The 15,118-nt window shown below is 39.3% G+C and overlaps 1 protein-coding gene across 1 annotated transcript in view; it reads left to right on the top strand.

Annotated features, from left to right (window-relative positions):
- The first annotated feature begins 1,314 nt into the window (after positions 1-1,314).
- ANKRD7 (ankyrin repeat domain 7) overlaps positions 1,315-15,118 on the top strand; it is a 35,742-nt gene continuing 21,938 nt past the window's right edge. The window contains exons 1-3 of the mRNA XM_037837761.1: positions 1,315-1,544; positions 9,637-9,751; positions 9,916-10,089. Coding sequence (XP_037693689.1) covers positions 1,315-1,544; positions 9,637-9,751; positions 9,916-10,089 — 519 coding nt within the window. The remainder of the gene's footprint in view (positions 1,545-9,636; positions 9,752-9,915; positions 10,090-15,118) is intronic.

Raw genomic sequence — 15,118 nt, 5'->3', positions numbered from 1 at the left:
TTGTTGGACAGAGGTGGCATCTCCTTGAACAGGAGGGAAAAGAAGCATGTTGGAAGTGTGTCCAATAGAGAAAAATGATGAGGAAAAAGGAAAAGAAAAAATTAACCATAAACAAACGTGAAAAACAATCAGTTGCCACTTTAAAAGCACATAGAAAAAGGAGTCTTAATACTTATGGAGTCTTGTCTATAAGAGGGTGGATATTTTCTATTTCATTCATCCAAAGAAGAGACACATCCTGGGATAGGAAATGGAATGCTGAGCTATGGATATTTATTAAAGAGAGGCAATTTGGTGGTCTCTAGGCCCTGGACTTAGGGATTGTAGATGTGCACTAGATCAATAGTTTGATGCTGATGGGATTTGAAAACAAAAGCAAACATCTTAATGTGTGTATTTTATTGATTCACATATTAAATATGTGTGCATGTGTTAGTATAGAGCATGTCTATTATGAAACATACAGACATACACAAACATTTTTAAAGGAAGAGATGAAGATAGGAGTCAAGAGATTCAGACACCATCCATAAATTGAAAGTGAGAGCAGACAACATGACTGCATCACATTTAGTAGCTCAGTGGCAGACAAATTTTAGATGTGAGTTTAGATTTAAACTAGGGCTGTGATTTAGGCAAAGAAGAGGAATGGGTGGGGGCAGAAATGCTGAAGGAAGTGATTATAATGATTGACCATGGAATTTAATCTATCTAAGTAGGGTAGTGAGGACATGGGGTGGGGTGGTTAAGGTCAGTGAAAGGTGGTAGGATTAACGGATTGTAGGAACAGTGAGTTGGAAGGATTTTTGGTTTTGTGACTAGAAAAGGCGAGCTGAACATATGGGAGGTGGTGTTCAAAATTATGTGTGAAATTGAGATTTTGGAGAGATAGAAGTTATTGTTAAAGAAAAGTTGTAACATGTGACCCTGGAGGTAGGCTGGTGGACTGTGTCACTGGAAGAGATCCATCCCCATCACAAGGAAAATAAATTTCAGTTTGCAAGAGTTCAAGCCATTACGACCATCTTTGAAGGAGAAGGGGTTATTTCTAAGAGCTGTAGCTCTTAATCCAAAGGCTGAAGTTCTAATACGAAGTGTGAGTGTGTAGTCTTCAGGTCAAGAACATAGATGAGAATCTCCACAGGCGCCCTGCAGAGTACCGGGTCACAACCGCAGCGCTGCGCACTTCCGGTCAGCGGCCCACTGGGACTCCGCATCGGGGGCGAGGGCCTAGGTGGAGGCGGCCGCGAGCCGGGAGGCGGGGACAGGGGGGCGTGCGGGGCGGTTAGGAGGCCGCGGGACTTCAGCGTCGCCATGAAGAAGATTTTCAGCCTCTGGAGGAGGAAAGAAGAATCGCGCAGTTGCTCCTCAGATCTGCGGACAGGCCGTACCATTGCCGGTTCTCCCTCCCAGCTGGGCTACAACCTTCGAGATAAGGATTTAAAGAAACTTCACAGAGCTGCCTCAGTGGGGGATTTGGAGAAGGTGAAGGAGTGCCTTCAGTTCAAAAAACATGACGTGAACGTGCGCGACAAAGAGTTCAGGTGACCATAGGTGAGGGGGTGGCGGGGCTTACGATGGGCGGTCTGCTGGGGAAGCTGGGGTCACTGGGTCCACCACCAGAAGCAGGGCATAGCTGGCGACCTCGCTGGAGCAGAGATGTTTTCTGGTAACCATTGGCAGAGGGCCACACTCGAGTTTTCAGCTCATTTTATTTTTTAAAGGCTTACTTGGATATTTGAGGCTTAAACTTTTCTTTTCTTCCTGATTTTGCTCACTCCTCTCACTGTCTTTCTCTCTGCTGGGCAGCCACCCTTCCCCATCTTGCTATTTTACTCGTTGGTGTAGATTTTTTCCAGCCACCCAAGGTTTACCCTGTTTTACCAGTGCACCTTTGGGGAAAGAGTAGCTGGAACCACCTAGAACAGTGCTTATTAAGATTTTAAGACTTTGAAACACCTGGTAATATTTGTGATGTGGATCTCCTATGAAAAGTTTCTTCAACTGCAGACAGAATATCCTCAGAAATACCATCCACAAAGAAGAGGAATACCATAAATGGCTGATAGATACCTTTTATATGAAATTCTAGAAAAGGCAACACTATTGAAGCAGAAAGCAAATCAGTGGTTATTCAGAAACCAAGATTTGTGTTTGGTGTTAATAAAGGAAAATATTACTCTTTGTGATTGCCTTAACATCTTTTGGGAGAAGGTTTCTTTCATCATAGTTGAAGTGGGTATGGTAAGTGCCTTCTTTCATCATAGTTGTGCATAATTGGAAATTGTATGGTTAGAAAGAGGATTTGTATTTAGCTTGCTGGTAGTTTTACCTCCTTTTCTTTTAAGAAAACCAAGGTATCATCTAATCTTCTATCCAGCCTTTATCCCACACCACTGCACTAAACTTTGCCAAGGTTATGAACTACCTCAACATGATGTAATTCAGTATTGAATTCTCAGTCTTAAGTATATAATGGCCTTATGGAAGTAATATTCTTAAATATGTCTTCCAGTAAAAATAGTGATACTAAAAGTGGAAATTTTGGTTGGGAGAGTATGGGTAAAGCAATATGAGTCAATGAGAAGGTTGTTCTAGAGGCCATAGTGGCCTACTAGGAACAGCACTGTTTTGGGAATCAAGATCTGAGTCTGAGGCCTGCTCTGCAGATGTATGACTTTGACCCTGACTTTCCTTTATGTGTAAAATCAGATCTTCCACTAATTAATGGTTTTTAATGCCAAGATCTTCAAAGCCAGGCTGCAGGCAACTTCTTATTAATCCAGAATAGCTCCCTGTTAACATGCTTTGCATATTTGGCCCCTGTTTATGCTTTTTTTTTTTTAAAGGATACTGTACCTAATAAGTTTGGAAATGAATAGGAGATGTTTAATATCTCTTCCAGCTATAAAATTAAATTACTTATGTGACTTTTAATATAAAGTCCCTTTGCTCTATATTTAGCCTGGTAGGTGAAGGCCCAATTCCTAACTAGTACTTGCAGTCATGGTACTCAAATCTTGGATTAGATCTGAAGTGCCCACCTAGAGTTGAAAATAATTTAATGACCTAGTATGAGGTAACTTCCTTGATTACTTCTTTACTTTCTAAGTTATCGAGAGCCCAACAAAGTCAGCTCAAAGGTATTCTCATGATGAGACCCATTCTATACTGCAGCCATGTTCTGGTCCTGCCTTGGGTTTAGTGGATAGCACTTTTCACTTTAGCTTCCATAGTAATTATCCAGTATTGACACATGTCCATCTAGTTCATGCCTTTTGCTAAACTTTAATTAGAGATTCCTGTGTTTTGATCTTTCATCACCCAACCACATTTTAGCCTATGCTGACAGTTCTTCCCCTGATGTGAAAGAGTGAGAGACTGCAGCAAAATAGAACCTGAGGGAAGCAAAGTGACACTAGCTAGCCTGAAACCCCAGGAACTAGCACTAGGCCTCACAGGGATTTAGAGTTCTTGTTAGAGAAATCGATGAGTTAAAAAGTAACAATATAAACTAAAGTCTTAAATTAGGAATATAATATATTGATAAAATAAATGCTAAGGATTTTTGAAAAATGAAATAATATTCTTGATTCGAAAGTATTTCTCTATGATACCTGTAAATATACTCTTTGTGTTCAACTGTTTGAAAAAATAGAATAGTTTTTGTTTTCTTGACATAAGAAACAATGCTATTGGCCTGTAAGCATTTGTATTACATGTGTAAACTTTTGAATGCGTGGCCATAACAAAGACATCATTTGCTGCGTACCCAAATTGTGAGTTCTGGAATTTAAAACTAGTTAATTCTAAAACTTAAATAACTGAAGGTAAATGTTAAAACTATATTCTTAAAACATTTTATTTTTTAAATAAGTGTGGCTCTTTTAAAAGGATGCCAAATGTTCAAAGTAAAATCAGTCTTCTTTACAGGACTGTCTTGAAGGTTTGAGGGATATTGTAAACTGCTCAAGATAGATTAGTTCTTGTTTTCAGATTTTGTGTGCAGGACCTCAGTAGTATATTGCTCAGTACTTTCTTAGAAAGCTGAAGCTTTCATGACTATTTTATTTTATTGAATTTGTGGACAATTTCTTAAGTTACTTGGAGCATACATATGGGCTCTGAGATTTTTATAAAGGATTTAATTGTTACTGTAGGTTTTAGGCTTTGATTGGAATAGTGAAATTATCTTGCAGGGGTGCAGCAGACTTTTGGAAGACCTATTGGGTGGGGATTATCCAAATAACCTTTACTTTTTCTCAGGGAGAGAAGCATTTTTCTGTTTTGTTTTGTTTTTTAATTAGTGATAAAAGAGAACTGAAGTTGGAGGGAGAGGTGATCTGAAGATTGAATAAAATCTACCAAGTTCCTTGGGACTAAATTCTTCAGATACGTGTAATAGTGGATGGAGGAGACAGATGTAAATGTTTGCTAGGATTTGCTGTGCTATTGCAAGGAGTTATTTTAGGTGGGCTTAAAGTTATGTACATTTGAGTTGAAGGCATTAGAAATTTCGTGTGGTAGTTTGGAGCTTTTATGCACCCCAGGGAAGTTCATGTTCTTTTAATCCATTCTTGTGGGTGCAGACCTACTGTGGATGGGACTTTTGATTAGGTTGTTTCCATGGAGATGTGACACAGCTCATTCAGGGTGTGTCTTAAGCCCCTTGCTGGAGTCCTTTACGAGAGGATAAATGACAGATGAAACTCAGAGAGCTGAGAGAAGCTAAGAGACGAAATCCAGAGTTTGCCCTGGAGTTGCTAAGAGAGGACCCCCAGATGCTCAGAAATAAATACTCAGAGACAGTTTGGAAAGAGCTTAGAGAAAACAGAAGCTGGGAGAGAAGGATCAGCAGACATTGCCATGGGCCTTCCCGTGTGACAGAGGAACCCTGGATGCCAGCAGCCTTTCCTCAGAGAAGCTTTAGCAATCCGAAACACTTCCAGTTACACGAGGAATATTATCCTTATGCTCAATTATGGATGTTAAAGGAAAAGTTAATCAGTGCTTTCCCTGTCAGGAACACTGAGTTGTATTACTTGTTTTAGTTTGCTAATGCTGTGGAATGCAAAACACCAGAGATGGATTGGCTTTTATAAAAAGGGGGTTTATTTGGCTATACAGTTACAGTCTTAAGGCCACAAAGTGTCCAAGGTAACACATCAGTAATCGGGTACCTTCACTGGAGGATGGCCAATGGCGTCCGGAAAACCTCTGTTAGCTGGGAAGGCATGTGGCTGGCGTCTGCTCCAACGTTCTGGTTTCAAAATGGCTCTCCTCCAGGACGTTCCTCTCTAGCAAGCTTGCTCCTCTTCAGAACGTCACTCATAGCTGCACTCCCTTCAGTCTCTTTGAGTCAGCATGTTTTATATGGCTCCACTGATCAAGGCCCACCCTGAATGGGTGGGGTCACACCTCCATGGGAGTATCCCACCAAAGTCACCACCCACAGCTGGGTGGGGCACATTCCAAGCAAATCTAACCAGCACCAAAACGTCTGTCCCACAAGACCACAAAGATAATGGCATTTGGGGGACACAATACATTCAAACCGGCACATTCCACCCCCTGGACCCCAAAATGACATTATCTTTCCAAATACAAAATACATTCATTTCATCACAATATCACAAAAACTTAAACCATTTCAGTAACAAAAGTTAAGTACAAAATCCCATCAAAATCAAATATAGGTATGGTCAGTCCTAAGGCACAATTCTCCTTTAGCTTTGGATCTGTGGACTTAGAACAAGTTATATGCTTCCAATATACAAAGGAGGGACATTCATAGGATAAACATTTCCATTGCCATAAGGAGAAAGCATAACAGGACCAAGACAGTTCCTAAAACCTGCAGGACAAACTCCATTAGATTTCAAAGTCAGACAGTCATTAACAGAACGACGTTGCATCCTTGGGGCTTGAGAGAGCGGGAGTCTAACCCTTCCTAAGGACCTTTTCGGCAGCCCTTTCCTCTCCAAACGCTTAGGTGAGTGCTCCAACATACCCACACATTGGGGAGACCACCTTCTCGGCCCCACCCTCCTCAAACATCGGGGCTGCTCCTGGATTCCCTTCCATCTCCGGGGCACATGCTCAACCCCTTCAGAACAGTGTGGTGGCAGCCAGGCTCTCCCCAATTCCCTGGGAATGTGCTCCACCCTCTTTGGGACCTCGGGTGGCAAAACTCTTCCAGAGCATCGAGGTGGAATGCCCACCCTCGACCTCCGGGGCAAACTCACCCTTTCCATGCTTGTGGGCTGCTCCACTCTCCCAGCCCAAGGCCTCTTGACTCCAGACCTCAACCTCCATGGCTCTGTCTTTGAAGAAATTTTTCTTGCAATTTGTTCCTTGTCTGTCTCCTCCAGTCCAGACTGGCAGCGGCTCTGTCTATAAAGTTCTAGCAAAAATTCTGTTGGCTTTGCATGAAGCACACAGGGGTCAAAGCCATCAGAGAATAGGAGTTTCCGCAAATCCTTTCTGGATAATTCCATCTCCAATCTTGGCTTGTACTGAAATGGCGGCTGGATTCCATGTTTGGTTACATCCTCATGTTGGGCTGTAGTTTCTGGGATTCCACCCCCTGGAAGCTCGTAATTTTCTAAGCCATCAGCTTCTGGTTTCTTTGAACCCAAGAATTCAGTTCTAAGTTTATCTCTCTCCACTCGCATTTTACTGTAAGCTGCAAGGAGAAGCCAGGGTAAATCCTCCACAGGTAGTCTGGAGATCTCCTCAGCTAAGTATTCCAGGTTATTGCTTCCAGATTCCTCCTTCCATCTGACACCAGGACTCAATTTTGCCAAATTCTCTGCCACTTTAAAACAAGGATCGCCTTTCTGCCAGTTCACAACAAAACATCCATCATTTCTGTTCAAGACCTCATCAGAAGTATCTTTAGAGTCCATATTTCCACAAACAGTCTCTTCAAAGCAGTTTAGGCCTTTTCTATCAAGCTCCTCACAATTCTTCCAGCATATTCCCCTTATCCATTTGAAAAGCCGTTCCAACATGTTTGGTATTTGCAAACTCAGCAGCAAAAGCACCCCACTTCTCTGGTACCAAAATCTGTTTTAGTTTGCTAATGCTGTGGAATGCAAAACACCAGAGATGGATTGGCTTTTATAAAAAGGGGGTTTATTTGGCTATACAGTTACAGTCTTAAGGCCACAAAGTGTCCAAGGTAACACATCAGTAATCGGGTACCTTCACTGGAGGATGGCCAATGGCGTCCGGAAAACCTCTGTTAGCTGGGAAGGCATGTGGCTGGCGTCTGCTCCAAAGTTCTGGTTTCAAAATGGCTTTCCCCCAGGACGTTCCTCTCTAGCAAGCTTGCTCCTCTTCAGAACGTCACTCATAGCTGCAGTCCCTCCAGTCTCTTTGAGTCAGCATGTTTTATATGGCTTCACTGATTAAGGCCCACCCTGAATGGGTGGGGTCACACCTCCATGGGAGTATCCCACCAAAGTCACCACCCACAGCTGGGTGGGGCACATTCCAAGCAAATCTAACCAGCACCAAAACGTCTGTCCCACAAGACCACAAAGATAATGGCATTTGGGGGATACAGTACATTCAAACCAGCACATTACTGGATTATATTATCTTACCAGGTGGTTGAGAGTTAATAATAAGAGATTCCTTAATCTTATCTTGAAACAGGAAAGTTTATAAGACCTAAGACAGACTTGTGTAAAAGGAACTTTGAGTTTAGAACCAAGTGGTCTTTTAACTAAAGTTAGTTTTGGCATTAGTGGAGGGATTACATTACAGAATTCTTGATGAGTATAGTTCATCAGCAATATCTTTTTTTAGAATTCTTATGATAATGATTGGGATGCTGATTTAGTAAAAAGTATATGTAAAATATTTACCGTTTATTTTAAATTTTCAGATTTTTCATGTAGAGACTGGATAGTTTTTGGTATGAGGAGGCAGTGCTTTTCTAGAAACTCTTTTAACCTCTCAGGGTCTGTGCTTATTATCTTGAGAGAGTTATTTTCCTGGAAACCCCAAGTTATTTCTAGAAGCCATATCCAGGCATCTGGATCCAGAATCACAAGGCTGATGTTGGTTGAACATGTGACTAAGTTAAGGTTGGCATATTGCCATCAGAAGACTAGGAGACTGTCCACCAGGAAATCAGGAAGTTTGGCTATGTGTTAATGACTTCATTTTGTGCCAGGGACTGGTCCTCAACCTTGTCAGTGTTCCAGAGACATTTAAAGACAAGGAAACACAGTCATGCCAATCGAATACACTGAAGGCTGAAATATAACACATACAAATAAAAGTTGTCTGTGTGCCCGGTATAGAGAGCTTCCTTTCCTGGTTTCAAGAATTACTGAGAAATCAAGTTTGTCCTACAACAAAGTATTCCATTTCAATGATTGGGAAGTATGAGTTCCTTAAATTCAGGTTCTGTCTTCCATGGAAGATGTTAATTAATCAATCACAGATAACTTCTGGTTCCATTCTATCATCTAAGCTGACCATCCTCTTCCTGATTATAGTCTTTCTTCTGTAAGAGAATAATATAATTGATTAAATTTCTGATTTTTATGTTGTATTTATATTACAGTCCTGCATCCAGAGGTTACATTCAGGTAAACTTGATTGGAATTTTAGCTTTCCCAAATTGTTCAAAGTTGTTTTTATATTATCTTCATTTTTCCCATAGATGGTAAGTTATGTCTCATTGTGTATGGATTTTGCTATTTTAACTCTTGAAAGTCATTTTCAAGTTCTTGAAGATCATCTTTTTTGCTACCCCTGTGTGTAAATAACAGGTCTGTTTAGGCACCCGTAGAGTACTTCTGAAGACCTGAAGCGATGTGGGGAGTGGCATCTAAAGTCTCTTATTTGGGACATGGATTATCTATATGTGATTCTATATTATAAATTGTTAAATAAAAAAATGTATAGTGATATCAACTTAACAAATAAATGAAAGTTTATTGAAGGCCAGTCCAGGCTAAAAACTGCAAAGTTTAAAAAGAGTTAATTAGTATTCTGTCATAGTTTTATGAATGTGTGCTTCATTTCAGGGAGGCCACACAGAGTTAGGTTCTTTGAGAAGTAGAAATTAGTGAAATAACTTAAAATTAGGTTGAGATATCCAACTGAGATGGTCTCTAGGCCTTCACCTTTGTGTTCATTTCTCAAATGCAAATACCAACTTTAATAGCTGGGCAAAGATGGAGAAATACACAATCAAGAAATACCATGCAACTGAATAAGGGGTCCAAACACAGTCAGTATTCCTTCCTCCTGTGTAGTATATGTATCTCAGATTTTGGAGATCATATCTAAAATTTATTTTGATACCTATCTAATTTTATCATCATTTCCAATGCCCAGACACCATTTTTGGTGTTGGAAAAAGACTTTTTCCAAGTCATTACAAGTTAACTTATCCTTAAAGTAAAACCAGTTAAAATTTTAATCTCCGGAGAATTTATTTGTACAGCATTTTAAATTCTGTAAAAAGTAATTATAATTAATGTACATATTATGTAGATGTGAATAAGCACGTGAAAAAATGTCTTTGCAAAATATAATATGTTTGGTCTTGGGTGTAAGTAACTTCTCAAACCAGACTTATCTCTAACTTTGTATTTTGTTCTGTTGACATAGAACACCTCTGCACCTGGCCTGTGCTAATGGATTTCCAAATATTGTGTCTCTCTTAATTGAGAAACAGTGCAAAATAAATGTTCTGGATAGTGAAAACAGATCCCCGCTGATTAAGGTGTGTTCTAAATTTTCCTATTCGATTGGATTTATACCTAGAATATATTTGAGTTCTCTTAGTTAACTTTTGTTGATTTGCATACTTCAAACATTAAATGCCAATTTAATATGTCATATCTAGGTAGTAAATTGGTTACTCATCTACTCTTGTTGCATTTATAGGCAGTACAGTGTCAGAAAGAGAGTTGTGCTACTGTTCTTCTAGATCATGATGCAGACCCAAATCTGGTGGATTTTGATTGCAATACTGCTCTTCATTATGCTGTCTGTGGTCAGAGTGTTTCATTAGTAGAGAAACTACTTGAACACAAAGCTAATCTTGAAGCTCAGAATAAGGTAGTCTTCTATTAAAGAAAAAGTTTAATGTTTAGAGGACATATTTTAGAAAGCAACTGAAGAATGTATACATTGCAGATAATTTATATCTGTTTGAAATACAGGCTACGTAGAGAGTGAATTTTCCAAACTGAAATTGGAGATGGGGAAAGAAGGAGAATGAGATTATCAAGAATTGACAGTTAATTAAAGCTTTCCTTCTTTTATAATCTTTCTCCATTTCATTTCAGACTGTGCCCCAAAGTAACTTCACGTTTAACAATGATATCTATTCAGAAGACCATATCAAATCAGAAATATTTGATTGCCTTATATGTGTAATAAAGCCTACCTTTTTCTATGATATTTATATATATGCAAATAATGATAAAAATAAGGTTAAATTAGAAAATCACTTATGATAAAAATAATCTGACTCTCCTATTGAGACATTATAATGAGACATTATGAGTAACGTGAATACTTTTTTTAAAGTATCTAACACTTTTGTTCACTGATACGTTGTCTACATTACAGCCTAAAATAAGTACCAACCTTGGAAGTTTAAATGAAACCCTTTGGAAACCCAATTGGGATAACATTATGAAAAGTGAATTGGTGATATGTAATATTTATATTAAGTCTATGTGCTCATCATTTAAATGCTTCAGGCTTCTCCTTTCCACATTTTTTTTTTTTTTTTTTTTTTTTTAATTCATTTTATTGAGATATATTCACATACCATGCAGTCATACAAAACAAAGTGTACATTCAGTTGTTCACAGTACCATTACATAGTTGTGCATTCATCACCAAAATCAACCCCTGACACCTTCATTAGCACACACACAAAAATAGCAAGAATAAAAATTAAAGTGAAAAAGAGCAATTAAAGTAAAAACACTGGGTGCCTTTGTTTGTTTGTTTGTTTTCCTTCCCCCATTTTTCTACTCATCCATCCATAAACTAGACAAAGGGGAGTGTGGTCCATATGGCTTTCCCAATCACATTGTCACCCCTCATAAGCTACAATGTTATACAATTGTCTTCAAGATTCATGGGTTCTAGGCTGTAGTTTGATAGTTTCAGGTATTTACTGCTAGCTATTCCAATTCACTAGAACCTAAAAAGGGTTGTCTATATTATGTGTAAGAGTACCCACCAGAGTGACCTCTTGGCTCCTTTAGGAGTCTCTCTGCCACTGTAGCTTACTTCATTTCCTTTCACATCCCCCTTTTGGTCAAGAAGACGTTCTCCATCCCATGATGCCAGGTCTAGATTCCTCCCCGGGAGTCATATTCCACGTTGCCAGGGAGATTCACTCCCTTGGGTGTCTGATCCCACGTAGGAGGGAGGGCAGTGATTTCACCTTTCAAGTTGGCTTAGCTAGAGAGAGAGGGCCACATCTGAGCAACAAAGAGGCATTCGGGAGGAGGCTCTTAGGCACAATTATAGGGAGGCCTAGCCTCTCCTTTGCAGCAACAGTCTTCTGTGGTAATTCTTTAAGATAGTTACAGAAGGCATTCTTCTCCCTCTTCTTCCTCCTCATTCATTCATTCATTCATTCAAAAATGAACTTTTTTTTTGAGCATCTACTCCATAGCAGGCTCTGTGGTAGGGCCTAAAGAGACAATGGTGAACATTAGCTCCATTTTATCCTGAAAGAAACTGAGGCCTAAAGAGGATATATGACTTTCCCAAGGTGACAATACGACTCTAAATAAAATAGCATTCTGTGAATGCTTGCCATTGACCAGGCTCTGTGCCAAGGACTTTAAATCTGCTTGTTATTAAATCCTCAGGACAACTCTATGAGGTGTTTACTATTATTTTAACCCCCATTTGCAAATGAAGCAACTGAAGTTCAGAGAGAGGTTAAATGACTGCCTGAGGTCTCACAGTGTGGAAGAGCCAGTATTAGAACCCACTTTGATCTGGATCCAGACACTGCATGGGAGCTTAAATATTACCTTGCAGATTCAGCAGTCAATAATATGAATGGTCCGTCTGGAACCTGAATGGTCCATACAGGACATTTGACTTTGATACAAATAATATAAAGATAAGAAGCTCTATGGTTCTGTGGAAATCTGAAAAGTGACTTGGTTGGCTCAAGTTCAAGTCCTACTTGGGTGAAACAGACATTCTGGTGCATCTTTTACAGAGTAGCTTTTCCGCTCAAATGTAAAATATATCACTCAAACCAAACTGGAAATAACGCCCTTAGAATTTGGATTTTCAAAAACAAGTGACAACAGCTTGATGTTTTAATTTAAACATTCTGCCCTGAAAAACAAACAAAACCATACTTTTTTTTACATCTGAGTGCATATATATCTCTGATTATATGATTATTAGGAAAATGTCGTTTCTTCTCCTGATGTTTCCCTCCATGTGTAGGGAGTTCAATGAACACAATTCTGGGCCTCTCTCCACAACTTTTTTCTTTTCAGTGCTGGAGTGACAGCATCTCACATCCAGTTGATAAATGGGGGAATAATCAAGCATTCTGAGCAATTCCCCTTTTTCTCTTGGGAGGAGCCTAACAGCTTGATGTGTTTCCCTCTGTTCTTTCCTCTCCTAAATCCTTCTAAATAAGCCCCCAAATTAAACAGACTTACTCCACCCAGGGTTGCCTGTAAGTCCATGTGTGTATCTTCTTTGGAGAAATGTCTACTCAAGTCCTTTGTTCATTTTTCAATTGGGTTGTTTGTCTTTTTATTGTTGAGTTGTAAGAGTTCTTTATATATTCTGGATATTAGTCCCTTATCAGATATATGATTCAAAATCTGTATTCTCCAATTCTATAAGTTGCCTTTTGACTTTCTCGATAGTGTCCTTTGATGCAAAAATGTTTTTAATTTTGTTGAAGTCCTATTTATCTATTTTTTCTTTTGTTGCTTGTGCTTTTGTTGTCATACCTAACAATCCTTTGCCAAATCCAAGGTCATGGAGTATTGCCTTTATGTTTTCTTCTTAAGAGATTTATAGTTCAGCTCTTACATTTAGGTTTTTGATCCAGTTTAAATTCACTTTTGTTTATAGTGTGAGATAGAGATCTCACCTCATTCTTTGCATGTGGTTACATAGTTGTCCAAGCATCACTGTTAAAAGACTTCTCTTTTTCTGTTGAATAGTCTTGATACCCTTGTAGATGTATGAGTTTATTTCTGGACTCTCAATTCTAGTCCAATGATCTATATGTCTATCTTTATGCAAATACCACTTGGTAACTGTAGCTTTGTAGTAAGTTTTTTTTTTTTTTTTTTTTTTTTTTTTTTTTTTTAATCATCATTTTATTGAGATATATTCACATACCACGCAGTCATACAAAACAAATTGTACTTTCGATTGTTTACAGTACCATTACATAGTTGTACATTCATCACCTAAATCAATCCCTGACACCTTCATTAGCACACACACAAAAATAACAAGAATAATAATTAGAGTGAAAAAGAGCAATTGAAGTAAAAAAGAACACTAGGTACCTTTGTCTGTTTGTTTGCTTCCCCTACTTTTCTACACATCGATCCATAAACTAGACAAAGTGGAGTTTGGTCCTTATGGCATTCCCAATCCCACTGTCACCCCTCATAAGCTACATTTTTATACAACTGTCTTCGAGATTCATGGGTTCTGGGTTGTAGTTTAATAGTTTCAGGTATCCACCACCAGCTACCCCAATTCTTTAGAACCTAAAAAAGGTTGTCTAAAGTGTGCGTAAGAGTGCCCACCAGAGTGATCTCTCGGCTCGTTTTGGAATCTCTCTGCCACTGAAGCTTATTTCATTTCCTTTCACATCCCCCTTTTGGTCAAGAAGATGTTCTCCATCCCACGATGCCGGGTCTACATTCCTCCCCGGGAGTCATATTCCACGTTGCCAGGGAGATTCACTCCCCTGGGTGTCTGATCCCACGTAGGGGGGAGGGCAGTGATTTCACCTTTCAAGTTGGCTTAGCCAGAGAGAGAGGGCCACATCTGAGCAACAAAGAGGCATTCAGGAGGAGACTCTTAGGCACAAATACAGGGAGGCCTAGCCTCTCCTTTGCAGCAACCGTCTTCCCAAGGGTAAAACTTATGGTAGAGGGCTCAACCCATCAAACCACCAGTCCCCTATGTCTGTGGTCATGTTAGCAACCATGGAGGTGGGGTAGGCGAATACCCCTGCATTCTCCACAGGCTCCTCAAGGGGGCACTACATCGTTTTTTTTTTTTTTTTTTTTTTTTCCTTGTTTGTCTTTTTTCTTTTTTTTTTTTTTTTAACTTTCCCTTCTTTTTTCAAATCAACTGTATGAAAAAAAAAAAGTTAAAAGAAAACAAACATACAATAAAAGAACATTTCAAAGAGACCATAGCAAGGGAGTAAGAAAAGACAACTAACCTAAGATAACTGCTTAACTTCCAACATGTTCCTACTTTACCCCAAGAAAGTTACATACTATAGCAACATTTCAGTGAACTTGTTCCTACTACATCCATCAGAAATTAACAGACCATAGTCATTTCTGGGCATCCCCAGAACGTTAAATAGCTTATCTGTTCTTCTTGGATTATTGTTCCCCCTTCCTTAATTGCTCTCTACTGCTAGTTCCCCTACATTCTACATTATAAACCATTTGTTTTACATTTTTCAAAGTTCACATTAGTGGTAGCATATAATATTTCTCTTTTTGTGCCTGGCTTATTTCGCTCAGCATTATGTCTTCAAGGTTCATCCATGTTGTCATATGTTTCACCAGATCGTTCCTTCTTACTGCCGCGTAGTATTCCATCGTGTGTATATACCACATTTTATTTATCCACTCATCTGTTGATGGACATTTGGGTTGTTTCCATCTCTTGGCAATTGTGAATAATGCTGCTATGAACATTGGCGTGCAGATATCTGTTCGTGTCACTGCTTTCCGATCTTCCGGGTATATCCCGAGAAGTGCAATCGCTGGATCGAATGGTAGCTCTATCTCTAGTTTTCTAATGAACTGCCAGACTGACTTCCAGAGTGGCTGAACCATTATACAGTCCCACCAACAATGAATAAGAGTTCCAA

The sequence above is a fragment of the Choloepus didactylus genome, chromosome 5 (assembly GCF_015220235.1).
Source record: "Choloepus didactylus isolate mChoDid1 chromosome 5, mChoDid1.pri, whole genome shotgun sequence".
Classification (NCBI taxonomy): Eukaryota; Metazoa; Chordata; class Mammalia; order Pilosa; family Megalonychidae; genus Choloepus; species Choloepus didactylus.
This window is presented reverse-complemented; position numbering and strand designations above follow the sequence as displayed.